Source organism: Monodon monoceros, unplaced genomic scaffold (genome assembly GCF_005190385.1).
Source record: "Monodon monoceros isolate NGI ecotype Baffin Bay Population unplaced genomic scaffold, NGI_Narwhal_1 Super_Scaffold_12, whole genome shotgun sequence".
Classification (NCBI taxonomy): domain Eukaryota; kingdom Metazoa; phylum Chordata; class Mammalia; order Artiodactyla; family Monodontidae; genus Monodon; species Monodon monoceros.
This window is the reverse complement of record NW_021703768.1, coordinates 102,102,950-102,127,030: the sequence shown is the minus strand read 5'-3', so window position 1 is coordinate 102,127,030 and position 24,081 is coordinate 102,102,950. Positions and strand designations below refer to the sequence as shown.

The window sequence follows — 24,081 nt, the reverse complement described above, 5'->3', positions numbered from 1 at the left end:
TTAATGACCAAGTTTAATGAGATCAGACCCTAGATTGGAAGTCACCTTGACACTAAGTAAGTACTAGTTATTAAGTCTATTCCTGCTCCCTCTTCTAGAAGGAGGCTATTTTCTAAGCATGCTTGAAGGTCAGGGTGGCACCATGCTTTTACAAATAGCAGTTATTCAATAGATATGTTAGTTTTATTAGTCCTTGGAGCTTGCCTTAAATTTTACTAAGTGTGAACGTGTGAGTATGTGGGGAGGGGACAAAACGAGGCAAGGGGCTGAGGAAGGGGAACACAGCTCATGGTCCCTCCTGTGGTGGCCACAGAAGTGTTGATAAGAAATATAGAGACATACTACTAGGAAAGTGGTTTGGGGGAATGTAAAATAGCTACAGAAAAAGAAAGGCTTGAAATGAGTCAAAATGCTTTGTTTGGTTCTGGGAAATCCCTAGAAATAGAAAGCTACCTAATATGATAAGCTTTTAGGTTGACAAACATGATTTCAGAATCAAGGATTTAATCAAACTTGTTAGTTTGAATTTGCATGTTTACAGTGTAATGAATCTCACATTATGTAATAGACACAAATTTTATATCTTATTAGCACTTATGTATTTTGAAACAGTATTGATACTTTATAAACTTATAACAAAATTTTCTCTCATGAATTTAAACTAAAATACGATGATTTATGCAAGAACTGAAGTTATTACTGCTAAATATCACATATGAGAGGAAATTAGATTGTAGAATAACAGATAAGGAGGCTCTAGATGCTGATAGAATTATAATTCCATTTCTAGGTGGGATAAATGAGAAATTTCATGTCATTAGTTTTATAGTTGTAAAAACATAAAAACCATGCCAACTAAGTTGATGACTTTTCATTAGCTGTGATGAGGTGATTTTAGAAGTAATAGTGTTGTTTTGGGGGGGAAATCCAGAGAAAGAGAGCCATGTGAAAATTTTACCATGTGAAAAAGTTTCTTAGTCTATGTCGACGATTTGTCAGATTTTTTTCTCACCTGAGATTATTCTCTGGCATTCAGCGATGGTTTACAATCCAGGTTTTCAGCCCTGGTGGATATCCTAAAGCAAAACAATGAGGTATATTGATGGCAGTTCCTAGTTCTTTTACAGCTACTATTTAAGGTCTGAGATTGTTCATATAAAAAGGTAACAATTAAATGGCATTTACTACATTTAAGTTCTGAACTAAGGCATCATCTATGCTACCACTGTATAGCTGAAACTGAGGCTAAAACAGATAAAGTGACTTGCTTAAGGTAACCCAGCATGTAAATTGGCAGAAGTAGGTCCTAAACTCTGATCTCTTTCCACAGGAGACCCTTAGTCTCATGCTTTGACCTCCCTTTTTCTAGAGTTTAAGGCTAAGTAGTGTTTTACACCACTGATAACATTGTATTTTGCTTGTTGTTGTTTATCTGTTTGCTAATATTCTTTGAGTATTGTCAATGTGGACATATTTATTAGACTGCTCAACAGAGGATATGTTAAATAACAACATTGGTATTGCATCAACAAAATTTTGACAGTGGTAAACTCTATAAAATTACGCGGCCAGTTTCCTCGATGAAGAGTTTCAAGGAAAAAAAAAAAGTGGAGGCGAGTACCTACAGATTAAAAGTGGCAAGAGATAGATCAACCAAATACATTGTGTTTTGGAACTTGTCTGGGTCCTGATTTGAGCAAACCAACTGAAACAAATTATGAGACAATCAGGGAAATTTGAACAGTGTATATTTAATTGTATTAAGGAATTATTGTTAACTTTTAAGGTGTAATAATGCAATTGTGGTTAATTATCTAATATTTTAAGATATTTTAAAAAATCTTTATCTTTTAGAGGTACATATTGAAAGGGATGAATTGATATGACCTTAGGGATTTCCTTCAAATCCCTGCTCCTCTGCAACAGATGAAGATGATTGGTCTTTAGTTGACAATTTCTGAAGCTGCGTTCTGAGTACCTGCTGGTTCATTATATTATTCTACCTACTTTTGAGTCTGTTTGACATTTTCTGCAAGGGAACGTATTGTTCAATGATGAACCCAAAGTAGATCACTACTTTGATTTTATTTTGCATAATGCTTTATATCAGAGAGGGCTCTGAAGGGGCCTGAAAGGGTCTTAGAAGTAGTGTGGTCTCCACATCCTCCTTTTCTTTGGGGCACAAAGCGGAGGTTGGGGTTGAGGGGGGTGAAGGAGTGGAAATTGTTCTCTTCCTCCTCCCTCACACCTATCCCGCCCAAGATCGTTTCAAACTAGGTGCCCTCCGAAAGATTTCTAATGTTTCCTAAAATAAAGGCTGAAGTTTGTGGGGAAGAAGGGGTAGAAAGGGGAAAATGTCGGTTTACAGCTTTTAGATGCCTTCTTTATTCTGGTCTTGACTTTGCTCATTACTTTGTCGTCAGGGGGTAGAAGAACGTATACCTTTAATTCCCCGGCCCACGTGACAATGTTTTTGTTTTAGGGTAAATTTTACTGGACAGGAAATTCTCAGAGAGCTTACGTCACAGCCAACAGTTTACAGCAATTACCGTATTGACGCTACTCGTTTACAAAGCATGGAAACTTGAGCATCCGCGCGAGGACAGTTTTAGTTGATTTTAGAGTTCAGACTTAAAATCATTATTTTTATGTGACTTAACTCTTAAGCAGTGTTGACAATGAGGGCCTGAACAGAGCTAGTTTTTTTTTTTTTTTTTTGGTAATCTCTATTGATATATTTCCCAGGCTGTGTCTAGCGCGTAAAGCAGAGAACAAATCCACTTTCGTTTCTGGGGAACTTCCGGAAGCGTTTACTGCAGTAGTGCGCCTGCGCAGTTGGTCTCCACCAAATTGCCCGCTTTCCTTCGTCCGGCTAGCAGGGGGCGCTGTGAGGTAATGGCTAGTCTTCTCCTCAGGCCTCTGGAACTTTGCGTAAAACGGTAGGAGGCGAAGCGGGCTGAGGGGCGTTCTATCCTCGACTGCCCTGGTCTCTATGACCCTTTGTCCTCCAGCCTCGCCCGGGCTGTGGGCCTGCGGGCCTGGTTGCTAGGTGGAAGCGGGGCGCGGCGGCGGGCGCGGCGGCGGCCGCGGCGGCTACCCGGGCGTTTAAAAAGCTGCTACGCAGGCGGCAAAAGGTCCTCAGGCGGCGGACTCGCGTCTCCCTGGAAACAGGCCGGGCCGGGTGGCCGAGCGGCTTTTGAGTCGGGGCCGGGTTGCGGGTGGACTGGCGGCCCGGGGCCGGGGAGCCGGGTGCGCTGCAGGCGGACCGCACAGCGGGGTCCGGGTGTCCCGGGCCGCAGGCGGGTGGCGGGAGCCTCGGCGGGAGTCCAGCAGGGGGTCGCGGGCTGCCAGCCACTCAGCCGGGCTCCTTTTCCTCGCAGCAGACCCCGCCTGCGGGCCGCCGACCGCGACCATGGTCTCCAAGTCCGACCAACTGCTCATCGTCGTGTCCATCCTAGAAGGTGAGTGGCCCGGGACTTGGCGTTTGCGACTGCTGCTTCCTGAATTTTAACAGAGTAGTATGGGACCGAGGCTTTATTAACCTGAAAAACCCTGTCATCTTTGCTTGTGCCGTCCCCAGAGACTTCTTCAAAGTTGTACACAGTGAGGTCTGTTGGCCAGTTGATTTAAAAATCCCCCAACGGAGTATGAGAGCTCTTAGGGGTAGGTGATTTTTAGCGTGACTAGCCGTAGACCCAGAGAATGTTGGAAAAACGATTTCCATCAGAGGCAGCACGTCGATGACGTATATTATGAGCCGAAAGTGTGCCTGGAAAGCACGTTCTGTTCAGCAATCTCCTGGTAGTACCATTGGTGAGAACTTTACTTTGACTCGAGTACACGTTTCCTGCATTTTCAGAAGTGTTGGCAGTGGCTGTTCCCTTTACAGCTCTTGACGGGGGACGTAGAGGACTACAGTTGTCGAGAGGGTCTATTACACATGCCTCGAAGTTTGGTTTGTTGAATGAGTGACATTTGTTTATTTGGAGACTCACTGAGTGTCAGGCACTGTGCTGGGAATGGAAGAGTAAAATAGTCCTGGTTCTAAAAGCTAAGGGAGTAGCATGGAGAACAATAAATAATTCAAATAATTCATCGTGATGTGGAAGAGAGAATGACCACCTCTCTGGGGAAAGGCTGGGAAAGGTTTCCCAGAGGAAGTGACATTTATTTGGGTCCTACAGAATGATTCGAAATTTGTCAGGCGAAAAAAAAGGAAGGAAGGGCATTCCAGGCAAAGGGAAGAGCCAGTGGCGTGTTTAAGGTATAGAAAAACAAGGCATGTTCTTTGATTGCTTGAATTCAGTGTGGTTGGAGAGCAGGTTGCAGGAAAGTGGAGGGTATAGGAGTTGATAGGTAAATTGAAGATAGGTTTTGAATAACATGACGCGAAGAGGTCATCTTGAGTGGTGAGAGGAATGGCTGGGGACCCCTGCCTTGCCGTGGGAGGTATCTTGTGGAGGCCTGGCACCATATGGGTGGTGAGAGGAAAGAAAACATTACAAACCCAAATTTTGAGTTTTGGAAGAGAAGACTGACCAGAAGCTTTAGTGTTGGGGCAGATTTAACTGTTAGGTTACTGCCTCTTTAAAGACATAGGACTGAAATCCCATTGTAATTTGGTGAACATAAGCTTTTGGACTTGGATTGAGGTAACAGAAATGTCCAGCGCTCTCTCCCTTCAAGGTTGTAGGGTTCTGTCTCCTTGGGGAGATCAAATTAATGTGGAGGACATATGTTGGGATGTAATATAAATAAACTAAAAATAAATGTTACGGGCTGTAAATGCAGGTTTTGGAGGTGGGAGAGGATGATGGCTGAAGTGCCTTGAGTGGTAGGTAAGCTTTAGATAAGCGAGGATAGAAGGAAGTCATTCCGGGAGATTGGACAACCCAGGCGACTGTGGGATTGAGCATGGTGGGTGGAACAGTGAAGAGGTCAGCAAGGTGACCAGACCCAAGGAAGGTGAATATTCAGGAATATTGTGGTAAGAAATAAGCTTGTACAGATAGAGTGAATAGGCCTTGGAGGATCTTGAAAGCCAAGGAATTTAGGTTTAATGTTCTAAAAAATAGGGAGCCAGTGTATATTCCTAAGTAGGAAAGAGGTTTTTTTGCAAATGTACTTGAGTAGCAGCATGCAGGGAAGAGAACCTGGAGTCAGGAAGGTCAGTTAGGGGTTGCTACAAACATATCTAAAACTGGCCCATGGTCCTCCGAACTGTTCCTCCTCTTGTGTTTGTATTTTCATTCATTGTAACCATGCTGTTGCATCAAGCCAAGACCCTGGGAGTCATCATCTTCCTGCATTCCCTCTCCATCCCCAACTGATAAATGGTCACTGAGTGTTGATTTTATTTTTAAAATAATAGTACGTGCTTCATATAAACTTTTAAATGAATGAGTTTCCATTCTGGGTGTCTTGCTTTGGGGCCGTCATTATCCACCTAATCTACTGTAGTATTCGTCTCAGTAGTCTGTTTCGTGAATGTTTTCTTTTCAGAAAACACTTAGTGCCCACCTTACTGTCTTGGGATAACCTTTCTGAAGTGCCAATCTAATTTTCTTAAAATCCTTCGGTGTGCTGAGGGGTAAGGTCTGTACTTAAGAGTGGCGTACATGGTCCTTTATGACAGACCTGTTGCCTATCTTTTCAGCCTCATCTCCCCTCCTGCCATATGTTCATGTGTTCCCAGTCCTTCAACTATATTGAGCTGCTTGCAGTTTCTTGACCACATTTCTAGAAATGCCCTTTATTCAAAATAAAATGATTGGGTTTCTACTATGAGCAAACTTCGGGCTATTTACTGGATTCCAAGGACGAAAATGACAGCGTTTCTGTTCTCAAGGTATTCATTGTCTTTGGGACGAGGCAGGGACCTGTTTGTTCTATTGCTTGTCCTCTATTTTCAAGCTTATTGGAGGTTGTAGTTAGGATAGTCTGAAAATACAGGGTTTTTTGACATATATGAAATTCATTTGGGAAACTTAGTGATCTTTCAGAGCAGCTGAAAATGAGGTCCAGCGAGAGGCCTCCAATTAGTGCTAATTGGGAGAGCCATGACATGTGTGGTAAGACTCTTAATAGGGAGTTTCAAATGAGAACATCAGGTTGAAACTCACAGGTTTGCAATCTAGCTCTTTCTGGCCAGCTTAATTCCTTACTAAGTGGCTTGTAGCAGGGTGAGTAGCAGCAGGGATGTATTTACTTAACAGTGGTTAAAACTCCCCTAACTGAAATCCCGCTCACCGAAATCCCCCTCACCAGACCTGGAAACATGTTGGCTGTAAGATTCTTAGTGCTTCTTTCTTAGTTTTTTAGCTTTCTGTTTTCAGTGTTTTAAGTTTGTCTCTTTCCACTAGACCCTCAATTCCTCAAGAACAAGTACTCTGTTTTACTCTTTGCATCCCATTTTCTGGCGTATACCCGACTTTGAATATGCCTTCAACAAACAGTAAAGGAATGAGGTCAGGCAGTACAAATGGACAGTAATGTGTAGATAGAATATTTTAATATTTCTTGATAATATACAACATTGTCCTTGAAAATAACATGAATGAATAAATGTGTTTATTTTCCTTTGGCTAATTGTAAGGTATTCTTAACTGTGTTAGCAGGAAAATTAAGATGCAGGTAAATTTGTTTTTGCTAATTTATTTCTCAACTTTCCAGATGATTTAACTGTTCTGTATTAAGTACTGGTATCGTAATATCTAAAATTGGTGTAATCACATTTTTAACTCTTTAATTCAAATGTTATTAAGATCATTGCTGCTCACAGTGTGAACCAAGGACAACACCATGGACATCTCCTGGGATCTTGTTAGAAATACAGACTCTCTGGCCCACCCCAGACCTACTGAACCAGAATCTACATTTTAACAGGGTTCCTGGGTAATTCATTGCACATTAGTGTTAGAGAAGCACTAATTTATTAATTATAGCTTTCAATTTGATAAATGCTTTTTATGGATCATGAATTTGAGTGTATCTGTGAGTATGTGCTAGTGAGGTAGTTTATGGACTATACAAGTCAACCACTGTTAACATATGTCACTTTTTAAAACACATGCTAAATGATCATATTTGATTTTTGTACACTTGTGGTTAACCTGTACAGTCTTTTTTTCTAGGTCGCCACTTCCCCAAACGTCCAAAACATATGCTTGTAGTAGAAGCAAAGTTTGATGGAGAACAGTTGGCTACTGATCCTGTGGACCATACTGACCAGCCAGAATTTGCTACTGAGTTAGCCTGGGAAATTGACAGGAAAGCACTTCATCAGCACAGGTGACTGTTATTTTCAACTTGTTTGGCTCTTTTTCAGTCTGTTATAAATAAATACATATATATCTCTAAGTAGATAATAGTAATATTTGTTGAGTGGTTTTTTAATGTGTCAGGAAATTTGTAAGTACTTTGCAACAGTAATTCATTTAAACATCAGACTAACCCTATGAAATAGGTATTATTTCCCCCATATTACAGATGAGAAAACTGAGGCCTAAGAGGTTAAGTAACTTGCCTTAAGTCAGTCAGCTGGACAGTGGTAGAGCCCAGCAGCCAGTTCAACTCCAGAGCTAAGCTTTTAACCACTACACTTAGCTTAGCTTGCTTTTTTTCTTTCTTTTTTTGCTAATGTCTGAGAGAATAAATATTCTAGAAGTGCCATCATGATGCCTACCCACTATTAAATGTGGGTTGGAATTCACTGTAATTTTTTTTTTTTTTTTTTTTGCGGTATGCGGGCCTCTCACTGTTGGGGCCTCTCCCGTTGCGGAGCACAGGCTCCGGACGCGCAGGCTCAGCGGCCATGGCTCACGGGCCCAGCCGCTCCGCGGCATGTGGGATCCTCCTGGACCGGGACACGAACCCGTGTCCCCTGCATCGGCAGGCGGACTCTCAACCACTGCGCCACCAGGGAAACCCCACTGTAATTTTTATTAATAAATTTATTGTATATTTTACCTGGCTTGCCAAGGATATATATATAGTAATTATATAAGGTATTCTTTCTAATTTTACACTTGATTTTAGACCTTTAAATACTTTATTGGTATATAAAACATATTTAAAGTTATAGCTTCTTATTATTTCATGAACTATTACGACCAGAGCAGGCAAGAACACTAATACTTTTATTTTAAAAAGAATTGAAAATATGTTTCCTCTGGGGAACATAGAATCTCTTTAATATTTGTTCTTTCTTAGTACTAAATGAAATAAAAGTACCAAGTTTAAAAAATGAAAACAAGGAGAAATTTAATTTCTTCTGTTGTTAGATTAGTCCATGGATTTATTTCAAAGGGTATCAAATTCCTAGAGGATATTAGAATTTTGTATATCATCTCAGTGACTTCTGGAATATCTGCTCAGACAGAGACTTGATATATTAGTGCCTGCCTTGGTGGTTGTGTATCTAATTGTGTTAGTGCAGAGTGGTACCACTCTGTATTTTGTAGACTGAGAAAATAACACAGATAAATTAAATATAGAGATGATGATCTTGTGCCAAGTGCAGGTTTCATAGTCATTCCATTAGATGACAGTGATGGCAAAGTCCAATCAGCTTACTATATGAATGAGCCAGTGTAGGGGTTCCAGACTCAAGAGAAGCCATGTTATGCCAGTGAAGGTCATGCTTATATGACCTTATCATGTAGTACATTGAATTGTTGTTAACTTAATTTTAATAATTTGTGATATTATGACATTTGATTCTTAAGTTTGTTTCATTTTTTTAGCAACAAAAAGAGCTATGAGCATATACGCGTGTGTATTTGAAGCTTTATGTGTGTGTGACAGTCTAAGAAAGACAATTTAAAATCAATCTTGAAAATTCATGGTAATTTTTGACTTTAAAAGAGTTTTGTATGTTACAGAAGCTTGAGAAACATTGATCTAGATGTTAGCTTCTTCGATGAGAGAGACTAAAATTTTTGACATGTTTTGTATATTACTTTAGTTGGTGTATAGATAAGTAGACATAATAGTTATGCCAGTTGAAGAGTTTTTCAGAAAGTATAGAATAGATATAGGTTATCCAACAAAATTATAATTGTCTTGATAGTAGTAGGCTGCTTTTTCAAAGCTAATAGAAAGTTCAGTATTAAGCAAAAGCGATTTTATTTATCACATAAATTGTTATGTTGCAGGCTACAGCGTACTCCTATCAAACTCCATTGTTTTGCCTTGGATCCTTTATCTTCAGCCAGGGAAACTATAGGTTACATTGTTCTAGACCTAAGAACTGCTCAAGAAACAAAGCAGGTACTGGCCTTTTGATGTTTTGTTACTGATTATGTAAACAGTTGGTTATATTCAATAGATAACAGATTGATGGAAAGGACATGGAATATTGGACCTAATAAATAATGGGCTTGAGCCAATATGGTGGTTCTTAGTTCTTATGATGAATTTGATTTAGAAAATCCTGACCTTTTGGTTATTCTTTTGGCCTAGAACCATCTCTCTCAAAGAAACTTCTCTCTGAGTTCAAATTTGTGTTCAAGTTGCTATTACCTTTAACACGTTCAGCTCCTGCACTTCACCTTCAAAGGTGTGCCTCTTTTAGAGTTCCTTGCTTCAGTGGATGGTCACCACCCTCCTACCAGTTAGGCGGGCTAGAAATATAGAAGTCTTCCTTGACACGTCCCTTTCCTGGCCTCCTTGGCCACCCTTTGCAGTTGGTTTTCCTTCCTGATCCATCTGCTATTCTGCATTTTCACGCTGCCGTGTCAACTTAAGCCACTATCTGTGCTGCTTACCTTGGCTGTCTTAATAGTAGCCTTCTAACTGGTTTCCCTGCTTCCCGCTCCTTGCAGTCCTTATGTAGTGGTTAGAGGAAGGAAATTTCTTGAAACACACTTGTTATGTAAATAGTACTCCCACCACAGGAAGGAAGAACAACTCAGCGTCTTGATTCCTGTGCTTTTTGTTATTGAAAATGCTTCTTATGTCTTTGGAAATATCTTAGAACCTTCTTTGTGTGTTATTGACTTTAGAAATTCTCACTTTCAGTTTTTCCTAATGACTTTTTTTTGGTCCAACTTTCTTAAGAAAATAAAGTAAAAAAAAATTCTTTTAAAGTCCTCAGTTGATTTGAATCTTAAATTAGGATTCTGTGAAGAAAAATTTACCTGTTACTAACATTTTTGGTACTGATAGCAATGATAGAGGCATACCTTGTTTTATTGCAGTTCACTTTATTGTGCTTCACAGATACTTTTTTTTTTTTTTTTTTAAACCAAGTGAAGGTTTGTGGCAACCCTATGTCAAGCAAATCTGTTGGGGCTGTTTTCCAGCAGCATTTGCTCACATTTTGGTAATTCTTGTAATGTTTCAAACATTTTCATTATTATATTTGTTACAGTGATCTGTGATCAGTGATCTCTGATGTTACTATTGTAAAAAGATTATGACTCACTGAAGGCTCAGATGATGGTTAGCATTTTTAGCGATAAAGTACTTTTTAAATAAGGTATGTACATTGTTTTTTTAGGCATAATGCTATTGCACACTTAATAGACTACAGGATAGTGTGAACATAACTTTTTTATGCACCAGGAAACCAAAAAATTTGTGTGACTCACTTTATTGCAATAGTCACTTTATTGTGGTGGTCTGGAACTGAACTTACAATATCTCCAAGGGTGTGTGTGTATTTGCAAATGAGCCAGTCAACCTGGCCCAAATTTGGAATTATTCAAAAGAAACTGAACTGCTTTAAAAGAGGACTTTTTTCTCCTCCATCCTTAGGTACTCATCACCTCTCTGCCCCCAAGTCCTGAAAAAGGTTTTCCTTCTTTAAGCTTAGACCCTGAATACTTCCGCAGTTGCTTTGGTTAAAGAGAAGGTAAATCCTTTCAGGAGGAGGATATCTGAGCTGAGATCATGCCTCTAAATGCTTTTGGTGTTCCTTTTCCCCTTGTCTAGTCCTTTAGGGCAGTCTGTCATCGTATTGGTGAAGAAAGTTAAGGAGAAATTTTTTTTTTTTTTTTTTTTGCGGTACGCGGGCCTCTCACTGTTGTGGCCTCTCCCGTTGCGGATCACAGCTCCGGACGCGCAGGCTTAGCGGCCATGGCTCACGGGCCCAGCCACTCCGCGGCATGTGGGATCTTCCCGGACTGGGGCATGAACCCATGTCCCCTGCATCGGCAGGTGGACTCTCAACCACTGCGCCACCAGGGAAGCCCCCGAGAAATTTTTTTAAATTATGTTAGTTTTGGGGAAACCAAATATTGTCTTGTTTAATGTCTTCGGTTTGCCAGCAGAAGAAATATTTGAAGTTGGATAGTAGAATATTTGAATTTCAAGATAAATTGATTCTCTATAAATAAACACAAACAGAAGAGCCTAGATTTATTTTTCTGAGTTAATAAGAGAAATATAAATCCTGTGAACAGCTAAAAATATTTTTTTCCAGGCTTATACTTAAAATTAGAAAATATCTGTCATAAGAAATACAGCAACAAACTGAGTTTTTGCCTTTAAAAAAGTTGGTTGTGGATTTTTTTTAAATACCTGTGGGCTAGTTCACTCTGTTTTACTTACAAACATAATTTGAATATAAAGCTGCAGTTTTTGGTTTTGATCACTATAAGCACCAGTTCCTATGCCTCTATATTACAGTGGTCAGAGTAAGAGTGCTGTTTACACGTATTGAAATGGTGCCCCTTCACTAATGATACACGTGGTCTTGGGCCATGAGATTTTGATTTTGGTATTAGAATTCTTGAGGTTACCTTGCGGTTTGGGGGAGGAGGTGGCTATTCAGGTAATTTAGGATACCTCATTCTGTGAGAAACCCTTTCTATTTCAGTTTCAGTCAAATACATGGTTCATAACCCAGAACTCTACCATTAGACCTTACTTAAGTATTTTGTTAGTATTTTTATTAACACTAAGCTTTTCATTTTCTGATTTGATATAAACAGAACAAAGCAGAAATGTGGCAGGCAGAAAACGTATAACAGAAAAAGTGAAAAATTAGGGGTTAGGAAATGGAAAATTGGATAGTCTTTGTTGTTGTTATAAGGGATGAAGTGAGATTAAGGATATGAGTGAAGATAGAAAGAAATACACGTACTGGGTTTCCTCCTCTTTAATATATTATTACCTGTTGAAGCATAGGAGTAGAAACAAGGAAGGCAATCTAAACTTATACTTAATTTTTTCATGAGGAAATTCAGTTAGTTTCCTAAGCAGGATTAATTTCTTTTGAGGAAAATGTGGGGAAAGAAAATGCTTTAAAGGAGGAGAAAGTACTGAGAAACTACAGGAAGTATATTTAGAAGCTTATAAAACATTTCCCACTACTGTATATTTCCTATTAACTATTAAGGAGTTTTGCTTTTGTTTTGTTTTGTTGTTACTCTCTAGGCACCAAAATGGTACCAGTTGCTGAGTAATAAATACACCAAGTTCAAGTCTGAGATACAGATAAGCATTGCTTTGGAAACAGATACAAAGGCACCAGTGGATAGTTTTAAAGCAAAGGGAGCCCCTTCTCGAGATGGAAGAGGTTTGTACATCATCTCTAAGGTTATTCTCTGAGCAGTTATATCTGTGCACTAGAACTTGAGGAAGGGAGGGGAGGAGGTATTATAGGAAGATAAATGCAGGAGTGTAAACTGATCTTACTCTAGAGCAGCAGACAAACGTTGGGACATTGTTACACATGAATGCTTGTTGCTCTTATCTCTTGTTTACAAAAATTAGAAATAGGAAAGATTGTCTTTTCTTTATTTGATATGTATAATAGAACAAAGCAGAATTTTATATTGTTTATAAAAATTGCTATTTAGGAAAATTTTCTTCCTAGGATGAGTGCAGGATAGCCAAAAATGCTTATGCTGGTCTCTGTTAACTCAGCTTTAGTTTAAGAAAACCTTCATTTTTTTTTCCCCTTTATTTTTTAATTAATAAACCTTTTTTTTAGAGCATTTTTAGGTTCACAGCAAAATTGAGTGGGAAGTACTCAGTGTTCCCAGATACCCACATACACACACAGTCCTCCCCACCACTATCAGCATCTCGCACCAGAGCGGTACACTTGTTGAAATCGATGAACCCACACTGACACATAATTATCACCCAGTATCCATAATTAATATTAGGGTTTGTCCTTGGTATTGTACACTGTATAGGTTTTGACAAATGTGTAAGGACACATATCCGTGATTGGAGTATCCTACAGAATAGTTTCACTGCCCTGAAGATCCTCTATGTTCTGCTTGTTCATCCCTCCCGCCCCTCTAACCCTTGGCAACTACTGATCTTACTATCTCCGTAGTTTTGCTTTTTTCAGAATGTTGTATTGTTGGAATCATGTAGCATGGAGCCTTTTCAGATTGGATTTTTTCACTTAGTAATATGCATTTAAGTTTCTTCTGTGTCTTTTTGTGGCATGATAGGTCATTTCTTTTTAGAGCTGAATAATATTCCATTGTTTGGATGTACCACTGTTTATTTAAACACTCAGCTACTGAAGGATATCTTGGTTGCTTCCAAGTTGGGGCAGTTAGGAATAAAGCTGTTACAGACATCTCTGCAGGCTTTTGAGCAGACCTAAGTTTTCAGTTCATTTGGGTAAATACCAAGGAGCGTGATTACTGGATCCTATGGTAAAAGCATGCCTAGTTTTATAAGAAACTGCCAAACTGTAAGAGTATATGGTAAGAATATATTTAATTTTGTAAAAAACCAACAAACTGTCTGCCAAAGTGACTACCATTTTGCATTCCCACCAGCAGTGAATAAGAGTTCTTGTTCCTCCATGTCCTTGTCAGCATTTGGTGTTGTCACTGTTTTTGTTCATTCTGATAGATGTGTAGTGGTGTCTCATTGTTTTAATTTGCGATTCTCTAGTAATAAATGATGTTAATATCTTTTCATGTGCTTACTTGCCATCAGTATATCTTCTTAAGTGAGGTGTCTGTTCAGGTCTTTTGCCCATTTTTTAATTGGTTGTGTGTTTTGTTTTGTTGCATTTTAAGAGTTCTTTTTATATTTTGGATAACAGTCCTTTATCAGATGTCTCTTTTGCAAATACTTTTTCCAGTCTGTGACTTGTCTTCTCATTCTTTTGACATTGTTTTTAGTAGAGCAGAAGTTTCTAAATTTTCATGAAATCCACCTCATCAGTTCTTTCATTCATTGTACCTACAGTGTTACATCTAAAAGGTCATTATCATACCCAAGGTCGTCCAGGTTTTTCCTGTATTGTCTTTTTAGGATTTAATAAAGTTTTGTGCTTTACACTGGTCTATGATCCGTTTTTTTTGTTTTGTTTTGTTTTGTTTTTTGCGGTACGTGGGCCTCTCACTGTTGTGGCCTCTCCCGTTGCGGAGCACAGGCTCTGGACGCGCAGGCTCAGCGGCCGTGGCTCACGGGCCCAGCCGCTCCGCGGCATGTGGGATCTTCCCAGACCGGGGCACGAACCCGTGTCCCCTGCATCGGCAGGCAGACTCTCAACCACTGCGCCACCAGGGAAGCCCTATGATCCATTTTGAGTTCATTTTTGTGAAGGTTTTAAGGTCTGTGTCTGTATTCATTTTTTTTTTACATGTAGATGTCCAGTTGTTCCAGCACCACTTTTTGAAAGAGTATCTTTGCTCCATTGTATTTCCTTTGCTACTTTGTCAAAGATCAGTTGACTGTATTTATGTTGGTCTATTTCTAGTCTTTCTATTCTATTTCACTGATCTTTGTGTCTGTTTCACCAGTACCACACTGTCTTGATTATTGTAGCTTTATATTAAGTCTTGAGGTTGAGTATTCCAACTCTGTTGTTCTTCAGTGTTGAGTTGCCTGTTCTGGGTCTTTTGCTTCTCCATGTAAACTTCGGAAGCGTTTTGTCCATGTCCACGAAATAATTTTCTGGGATTTTGATTGGGATTGCGTTGATTGTGTAGATCAAGTTGGGAAGGACTGACATCCTGACAGTATTGAATTGTCCTATTAGCATAGAATATCTTTCCTTATTTAGTTCTTCTTTGACTTTATTTATCGCAGTTTTATAGTTTACCTCATATAGATCTTCTGCATGCTTTGTTAGATTTATTCCTAAGTATTTAATAGTTTTGGGTGCTAATATAAATGGTATTTTATTTTATTTTTTGATGGTACATTTTAAAGAAATTTTTATTTTATATTGGAGTATATTTCATTTACAATGTTGTGTTACTTTCAGGTGTAGAGCAAAGTGATTCAGTTATACATATACGTATATCTGTTCTTTTTCGAATTCTTTTCCCATTTAGGTTATTACAGAATATTGAGTAGAGTTCCCTGTGCTATACAGTAGGTCCTTATTGGTTATCTATTTTAAATATAGTAGTGTGTATATGTCAGTCCCAAACTCCCAATTTATCCCTCCTCCCCACCTTTCCCCTTTGGTAACCATGAGTCTCTTCTCTAAGTTTGTAAGTCTCTGTTCTGTAAATAAGTTTATTTGTATCATATTTTTAAAATTTCTACATATAAGTGGTATCATATTAGTCTTTCTCTGACTTCACTTAGTATGATAATCTCCATCCATATTGCTGCAAGTGGCATTATTTCATTCTTTTTAATGAGTAATATTCCATTGTATACATGTACCACATCTTTTTTATCCATTCATCTGTGGATGGACATTTAGGTTGCTTCCATGTCCTGGCTATTGTAAATAGTGCTGCAGTGAACATTGGGGTACATGTGTCTTTTCAAGTTATGGTTTTCTCCAGATATATGCCCAGGAGTGGGATTGCTGGATCATATGGTTGCTCTATTTTTACTCCATTGGTTTATTTTTGTTTTTATTTCCATTACTCTAGGAGATGGATTGAAAAAGATATACCTGCAGTTTATGTCAAAGAGTGTTTTTCCTATGATTTCCTCTAACAGATTTATAGTATCCGGTCTTACATTTAGGTCTTTACTCCATTTTGAGTTTATTTTTGTGTATGGTGTTAGAGAATGTTCTAATTTCATTCTTTTACATGTAGCTGTCCAGTTTTCCCAGCACCACTTATTGAAGAGGCTGTCTTTTCTCCATTATAATATTCTTGCCTCTTTTGTCGAAGATTAATTGACCATAGGTGCGTGGGTTTATTTCTGGGCTTTCTATCCTGTTCCATTGATCTATCTTTCTGTTTTTGCACCAGTACCATACTGTTTTGATTACTGTAGCTTTGTAGTATAGTCTGAAGTTGGGGAGCCTGATTCCTCCAGCTCTGTTTTTCTTTCTTAGGATTGCTTTGGCTCTTCGGGATCTTTTGTGTCTCCGTACAAATTTTAAAATTTTTTGTTGTAGATCTGCAAAAAATGCCATTGGTAATTTGATAGGTATTGCATTAAATCTGTAGATTGCCTTGGATAGTATAGTCATTTTGACAATATTGATTCTTCCAATTCAAGAATATGGTATATCTTTCCATCTGTGTGTGACATCTTTGATTTGTTTCATTAGCATCTTATAGTTTTCAGAGTACAGATCTTTGTCTTCTTAGGTAGGTTTATTCCTAGGTATTTTATTCTTTTTGATGTGATGGTAAATGGGATTGTTTCCTCAATTTCTCTTTCTGATCTTTCATTGGTAGTGTATAGAAATGCAAGAGATTTCTGTATATTAATCTTGTATCCTGCAACTTTACCTAATTCATCGTTGAGCTCTAGTAGTTTTCTGGTAGCATCTTTAGGATGTTTTATGTATAGTATCATGTCATCTGCAAACAGTGACAGTTTTACTTCTTCTCTTCCAATTTGGATTCCTTTTATTTCTTTTTCTTCTCTGATTGCCATGGCTAAGACTTCCAAAACTATGTTCAATAAAAGTGGTGAGATGGAATGCTTTCAGCTGTTCCTGATTGCGAATGGTTAGCTGTGGGTTTCTCATATATGGCCCTTATTATGTTGAGGTAAGTTCCTTCTGTGCCCACTTTCTGGAGAGTTTTTAATCATAAATGGGTATTGAATTTTGTGAAAAGCTTTTTCTGCATCTCTTGAGATGATCACATGGTTTTTATTCTTCAGTTTGTTAATGTGGTGCATCACACTGATTGATTTGCAGATATTGAAGAATCCTCGCATCCCTGGGGTAAATCCCACTTGATCGTGGTGTATGATCCTTTTAATATATTGCTGGATTTGGTTTGCCAGTTTTTTGTTGAGAATTTTTGCATCTATGTTCATCAGTGATATTGGCCTTTGTTCCTCCATGGGTTTATCCTGCCTGGGACTCTCTGCGCTTCGTGGATTTGAGTGTTTCCTTTCCCATGTTAGGGAAGTTTTCACCTATGATCTCTTCAGATGTTTTCTTGGACCGTTTCTCTCTCTCTTCTCCTCCTGAGACCCCATGTAATGAGAATGTTGTTGCCTTTAATGTTGTTCCATGGGTCTCTTAGAACGTCCTCATATCTTTCCATTTTTTTTCCTTTATTCTGTTCCGCAGCAATATATCCACCATCTGTCTTCCAACTCACTTATCCATCCTTCTGCCTCGTTTAGTTTGCTATTGATTCCTTCTAGTGGATTTTTTGTTTCAGTTCTTGTATCGTTCATCTCTGTTTGCTTGTTCTTTAGATCTTCTAGCTCTTTATTAAACATTTCTTATATCTTTTCAGTCTCTGCCTTCATTCTTTTTTGAGATCTTGGATCATCTTTACTATCATTACTCTGAATTCTTCTTCATGTAGATTGCATATCTCCACTTCACTTAGTAGTAGTTCTGGGGTTTTATCTTGTTCCTTCATCTGGGACATACTCCTCTGTCATCTCATTTTGTCCAACTTTCTGTGATTGAGGTTTCTGTTCCACAGACTGCAGGGTTGTAGTTCTTGCTTCTGCTTTCTGCCCACTGGTGGATGAGGCCCAACTAAGAGGCTTGTGCAGGCTTCCTGGTGGGAGTTTCCTGCCCATTTGTGGGTGGCCTGGGTCTTGACCCTCTGGTGGGTAGGGCTGTGTCAAGGGATTTGTTTAGCGGGAAGCTGTGGGCTCAGAAAGACTCAGCCTGTCTCCTGATGAGTGGGGCTGTGTTCCTGCCCTGTTGGTTGTTTGGCCTCAGGTGTCCCAGCACTGGAGCCTACAGGCTGTTGGGTGGGGCCAGATCTTGGGGAGAAAATTGCAGTCTCCAGGACAGCTCACGCCAATGAGTACTCCCCAGAAGTACTGCCACCAATGTCTCTGTCCCTGCAGTGAGCCACAGCTGCCCCCCGCCTTTCCCGGAGACCCTCCAGTACCAGCAGGTAGGTCTGGCCCAGGCTCCTATGAGATCACTGCTTTTTCACCTGGGTCCTGGTGTGCATGAGACCTTGTGTGCACCCTCCAAGAGTGGAGTTTCTGTTTCCTCCGGTCCTGTGGATTTCCTGCGATCAAACCCCACAGGCCTTCAAAGCCAGTTTGCTCTGGGGGCTCCTCCTTCCCGTGCCAGACCTCCAGGCCAGGGAGCCTGACATGGGGCTCAGAACTTTCACTCCTGTGGGGGAACCTCTGTGATATAATTATTTTCCAGTTCGTGGGTCGCCCACCCAGTGGGAATGGGATTTGATTTTACTGAGTTTGCGCCCCTCCTACCCTGTCTTTGTGGCTTCTCTGTCTTTGGATGTAGGATATCTTTTTTGGTAGGTTCCAGCATTTTTTTTGTTGATGGTTGTTCATCAGTTAGCTGTGATTTTGGTGTTTTTTTGGGAAGAGGTGAGCTTACATCCCCTACTCTGCCATCTTGTCTCCGTGGTAGTTAATTTTTTGTAAATGGTATTTTAAATTTCAAATGCCACTTGTTTATTATTGGTCTGTAGTGAAGCAGTTGGCTTTTGCATATTAACTTTGTCTCCTGCAGCCTTGTTATAATTGCTTATTATTAGTTCCAGTAGTAGGTTTTTTTTGTTTTGTTTTTGTTTTTGGTCTTTCCATAGATGGTCATTCTACAGTTACTTGCAAACAAAGACAGTTTTGTGTCTTTCTTCCCAATCTGCATGACTTTGTTTCTTTTCTTGTGTTCCTGCATTAGCTAGGACTTACAGTGTGCTATTGAAAAGCAGTAGTGAAAGGGGACATCCTTGCCGTACTCCTGTTCTTAGTGGGAAAGCTTCTCACCATTAAGTATGATGTTAGCTGTAGATTTTTTGTAGATGTTCTTTATCAGGTGAGGAGGTTACTCTCTATTTCTAGTTTGCAGAGTGTTTTATCATGAATGAGTGTTGGATTTTGTCAAATGCTTTTTCTGCATGTATTAATACAATCATGTGGTTTTTCTTCTTTAGCCTGTTGACATGATGGATTACATTAATGGCTTTTTGAATGTTGAACCAGTCTTGTGTACCTTGAATAAATCCATTTCGTTGTGGTGTATAGTTCTTTTTACACATTGTGTTGATTTTATTGGCTAATACTTTGTTGAGGATTTTTACATCTATGTTTATGAGATATTGGTCTGTTGTTTTCTTCTCTTGTAATGTCTTTGCTTGGATTTCATATTAGGATAATGCTAGTCTCATATAATGAGTTAGGAAGTATTCCCTCTGCTTCTGTCTTGTGGAAAAAAAAAAATTGTAGAGCATTGGTATAATTTCTTCCTTGAATGTTAGGTAGAATTCACCAGTGAATCCTTCTGGATCTGGTGTTTTCTGTTCTCTAAAGTTATTGATTCAATTTCATTAAGTGATATAGGCCTATTCTGATTGTTTCTTCTTGTGTGTGTTTTAGCAGATTGTGTTTTTGAAAGGAATTGTCCATTTCATCTAGGTTATCGAACTTGTGGGCATAGAGTTGTTCATAGCATTCCTTTATTAAACTTTTAATGTCCATGGGAATCGGTAGTGATGTCCCTTTTTTCATTTCTGTTAATAGTAATTTGTGTCTTCTTTATTTTCTTAGGCTGGCTAGATGCTTATTGATTTTATTGATCTTTTCAAAGAACCAGATTTTGATTTTGTTAAATTTTTTCTCCATTGATTTCCTGTTTTCAATTTCATTGATTTTTGCTCTAGTTTTTATTGTTTCTCTTCTTCTGCTTACTTTGGATTTAATTTGCTCCTCTTTTTCTGTTTTCCTAAGATTGAAGTGTAGATTATGGATTTTTTTTTTTTTTTTTTGCCTTTTAGTGTGCCTTGTAATTTTTTATTGAAAGATGGACATGATATACTGGGTAAAGGAAAATAGACTTTTAGTAATATAGCGATAAGGGGGAGGGGAAGCATTCTATAGTCTTGTGATTAGGTTTCAGTCTTGGTGAGGCTGTGTCCCCTGTACTGTTTGGGCTTGTCTGGTACTAGATTTTGGTTATGCATCTTTGGCAGGCCTATTAAGATGCTCTGTTCTCATTGCATCTTATCAGGTGGCGCACTATTTTGATTTAGTCTCACTACTGATTATGATCACTTGATTACTTGATTATGGTGGTGTGTGTCTGTTCTCAACTATAAATTTTTGTTTTCTTTTGTACTTAATAAATATTTTGTGGGGAAGATTTAGAAAATAAGAAAAATATTTATTCTTCATTATACCTTCAATTTATTCACTTATTTGTATTGCCTAAGTATGGACTTGACAGTTTTCTCTTTATTTAGCGGGTTATAATCTTTAACCATCATTATTTGTCCCAGATTTGGGCATTGAGAACCCCTTCAAGCTTCTTCTGTTTCCTTTTTATGATCTCAATAATCCTTTGAGCTTTTTTAAAAAAAAAAGTTTATTTATTTATTTATTTATTTGGCTGTGTTGTGTCTTAGTTGCAGCACATGGGATCTTCGTTGTGGCATGCAGGATTTTTTGTTGTGGCTCGCGGGCTTCGCTCCAGTCATGGTGTGGGCTCTAGAGTGCGCAGGCTCAGTAGTTGCAGCACATGGGCTCTCTAGTTGTGGTGCACGAGCTCTAGAGTGCGCGGACTCAGTAGCTGTGGTGTGCAGGTTTAGTTGCCCTGCAGCATGTGGTATCTTAGTTCCCTGATCAGAGATCCAACCCGCATCCCCTGCATCGGAAGGCGGATTCTTTACCACTGGACCACCAGGGAAGTCTCTTTGAGCTTTTGTTTCTTTTTCCTGATACAAGAAGATGGTCCAGGTTCATCAAATAATTTTCCTATCTCAGCCCTGGATTCAGCCATTACTTTAAGGAGCCCTGCTTCTTTTTAGAAAAGAATGATGTTTACAAGTCAAGATCCAGCTGCTAGGTGTGCTCTTGGGGTGTTGTTCCCATGTATGTATACATACACACGCAGACACATGGATACATATACACAGACACATGTATATATACCTATATACTTTATATATCGATTTGCCTATATATATACTGAACAACATATATTCACATTGACACATTCAATCCTTTTAATCCTACACCACAAGATTTATCCTAGTGTTCTCCCTTTCTGATAATGTGAGACCTGTCATAGTTAGTATTTTGACCTCTTAAGCTCTGCTGACCTTACTATTTAATGGCTACCTTTATTAAAGTACTTAATTGTCAGGTACTGTGCTAAGTGCTTTTGTTATCTAATTTGGTCTTCTCAACAACACTGTAAAAGCTTTGCGGAAGGAAAAATGGAGACTAAAGGAGATCATATAATTTTCCCATACAACTACTGAATGACAGAACTAGGGTTGGAACTTTGGTCTATGTGAATGTAGTGTCTATACTCTTAACCATTAAACTGTTTTTAGCTAGTGCTACTGTAAGCACATTTCTTTTGGCTTAACTCCTGAAGGAGTCGAGGATTGCTGGTTTACAGGGTATGCAGATACAAAATTTTGATAAGCCCTGATATATTACCCTCCAAAAGGTTGTACTAGTCTGGACCTACCAATGTGGAGAGTGCCAACCTGCTGGCAATCTCCCTGACACTGAATATTGTCTATTATTTTAGTTTTGTGTAGTTTTGTTTTTTTCCTTAATCAGTTTTGAAAAATCCTTGTCCCTCTCCAGTCTCTTCATAACGAAGCCTATTTGATTATATCTCTTCTCTCCTCAAAATTGTTTTATTGTTTTCTCTTATTCTTAGAAAACTATCCAAATGTTTCAGCATGGCATTCAAGGAAGCTCTTTATGATATGGCCTCTCCCCACTTTCTGTACCTGAGTCCTCACTCTATGATCCAGCATGCCATATCTATTTCAGTTCTCTAACCACATGCTTTCTCTTGCTTCAGTGTCTTTGTATATGTTGTTTCTTCTGCCTAGAACACTGTTTTCCACTCCCTCATTCTCTGTCTAGTCACCTTGCTCTTTTTAGCCAAGTTTTACTTATTTTTCAGTTCGCAGTTTAGATTCACTTCCTTGGGGCAACCTGTGATACCTTTTCTACATGGTTTATTAAATTGAAATCAAAGGAAACCTTACTGAGATATTAACTGTATCTGTGAAAACTGCCAAGTAAATTAAAAAGTATAACCAGCAAACTACAATGTAGTTTAATTGTGTTTTTTTCCATAAAGTACCTGCCAGCCTGTCTGGACTTGACGCAAAGGACATTGTGGCGGTGCTGAATGAGGAGGGAGGCTATCATCAGATTGGACCAGCAGAGAATTGTACTGAATTCTTCATGATGTCCGTGACCATAGCATTCGCCACCCAGTTGGAGCAGGTGAGATGAGTGATTCATGAAGAACTTGAAAACATTTTATTTTTAAAATCTGTCTTTTAGGTATTAAAAAGACTCGCAAGTAGACTTACAAAAATAATTTAGAAAAATGTTGTCTTTCATATCAGAAAGCATTTTTGTTTTAGGAAAAGAATAAATTGGGATGATCTTGGTAGTAAGAGAATAAATTAAATCTCTTAGAATTTAAAAGAAAGACCATAAATAAGCATTGTTTCACATTGTAAAGACTGTTATGAAATGATTTTTTTCTAAGTGTTAAATACTTTACTTTTTGGAGAAATATACAATGTTGGGAACATTGTCTCAGTCAGACCTTAATAGCTGTCAGGTCTGGGATTAGATTTTACGTTATTTACACACTAACAAATTAGCCTAAATGCTGCCAGAAGACAGAAGATTCTTGGGTCAGAGAGAAAGGAGTATACTACTCTTAGCACAGCAAGCAACATGAATATCAGCATATTTCTTTCAGTTCCCCCATCCCAAGTCCCATGGAGGTGACGTAGAGGGGCTCAGGTGGTTGCTCCACACTCATTGGGAGTGTGTCACAGCTGAGGAACACAGAACTTAGGGAATATACGACTTTTACTGTAAGTAGTCTAGGTCTTTGTCTGGGAAGACACGTTACTTTATGAAAGTTATGATCTGCATAAACAACGCTGGGAGATGGCCTGGGTAAGAGTGGTCAGGGCCTTGCATTCTTGTTACACTCAGCAAGAATGTGCAGGGATGCTCAGGGCCTGTTGCCGATTGCTTCCTCCCAGCAATGGTTCAACACAAAAGTAGCTGTTATTTCATTGTCCTTTTCAGGATCGAGTCCAGATTTTTTGACATTATGTTGATCTATAGCACCTGAAATAAATTAATACTTTAAAAAATAGAGAATATGGCTTATGACTTTAAAATTTTTATCAGACTATTCACTTTCCCAGATAATCCGCATTCATAAGTGAAATATGAGTTAGTGACGACACGAAATCTTAATAAGATCTATCAGGTACAGATTTTTCTCAGGAAATGTGTTTAGCTCTGTCACACTGAATTCATGCCCACTACAAAAAGTACTTTTTATATATACGTATTCTTTGAGCTTTTTCTTTCCCAATTTGGTACTGTCATTTTCTCATTGACACTATATATATGTGATTTTGTCTCTCTCCATCAATTTCCTTTTTTTCCTCTCTTCAAAAAGCTCTGCTTGTGGATTGCCCCGGCTTAATATGCCACCCTGGTTGGGGGGGAAGCTAGATGTCCACTGTTCGTTCATTAACCACATCAGAACACACATTAGATAGTGAGTCTACTGTGTTTTTACTGTGTTATTATTAAATACCTGCAAAGTATTTTAAATTGCTACTTTATTTTTAAAAATATTTTTTCAACTCCCTAGGAAGGCATAATTTTACTTGTGTTATGTTTTGTGAAATAGGTATGTGTTCACTACTTTGCTAATGTTGTATTTAATCCTAGCACAACTTTAGGGGATTATTATTTTCATTT

At 38.7% G+C, this 24,081-nt stretch overlaps 1 protein-coding gene across 3 annotated transcripts in view; it reads left to right on the top strand.

Annotated features, from left to right (window-relative positions):
* Positions 1-2,688: 2,688 nt before the first annotated feature.
* The window catches only part of CEP120 (centrosomal protein 120), a 78,987-nt gene continuing 57,594 nt past the window's right edge, over positions 2,689-24,081 (top strand). Inside the window, exons 1-6 of one of the 3 annotated variants that reach the window (XM_029216594.1) lie at positions 2,689-2,892; positions 3,381-3,461; positions 7,134-7,290; positions 9,156-9,270; positions 12,382-12,523; positions 22,415-22,563. In XM_029216594.1, the coding sequence (XP_029072427.1) occupies positions 3,413-3,461; positions 7,134-7,290; positions 9,156-9,270; positions 12,382-12,523; positions 22,415-22,563 (612 nt within the window). In that variant the 5' untranslated portion in view covers positions 2,689-2,892; positions 3,381-3,412. Of the gene's footprint in view, positions 2,893-3,027; positions 3,135-3,380; positions 3,462-7,133; positions 7,291-9,155; positions 9,271-12,381; positions 12,524-22,414; positions 22,564-24,081 lie in introns of those variants that run through there. The other 2 variants (XM_029216595.1, XM_029216596.1) reach the window with 2 other exon arrangements.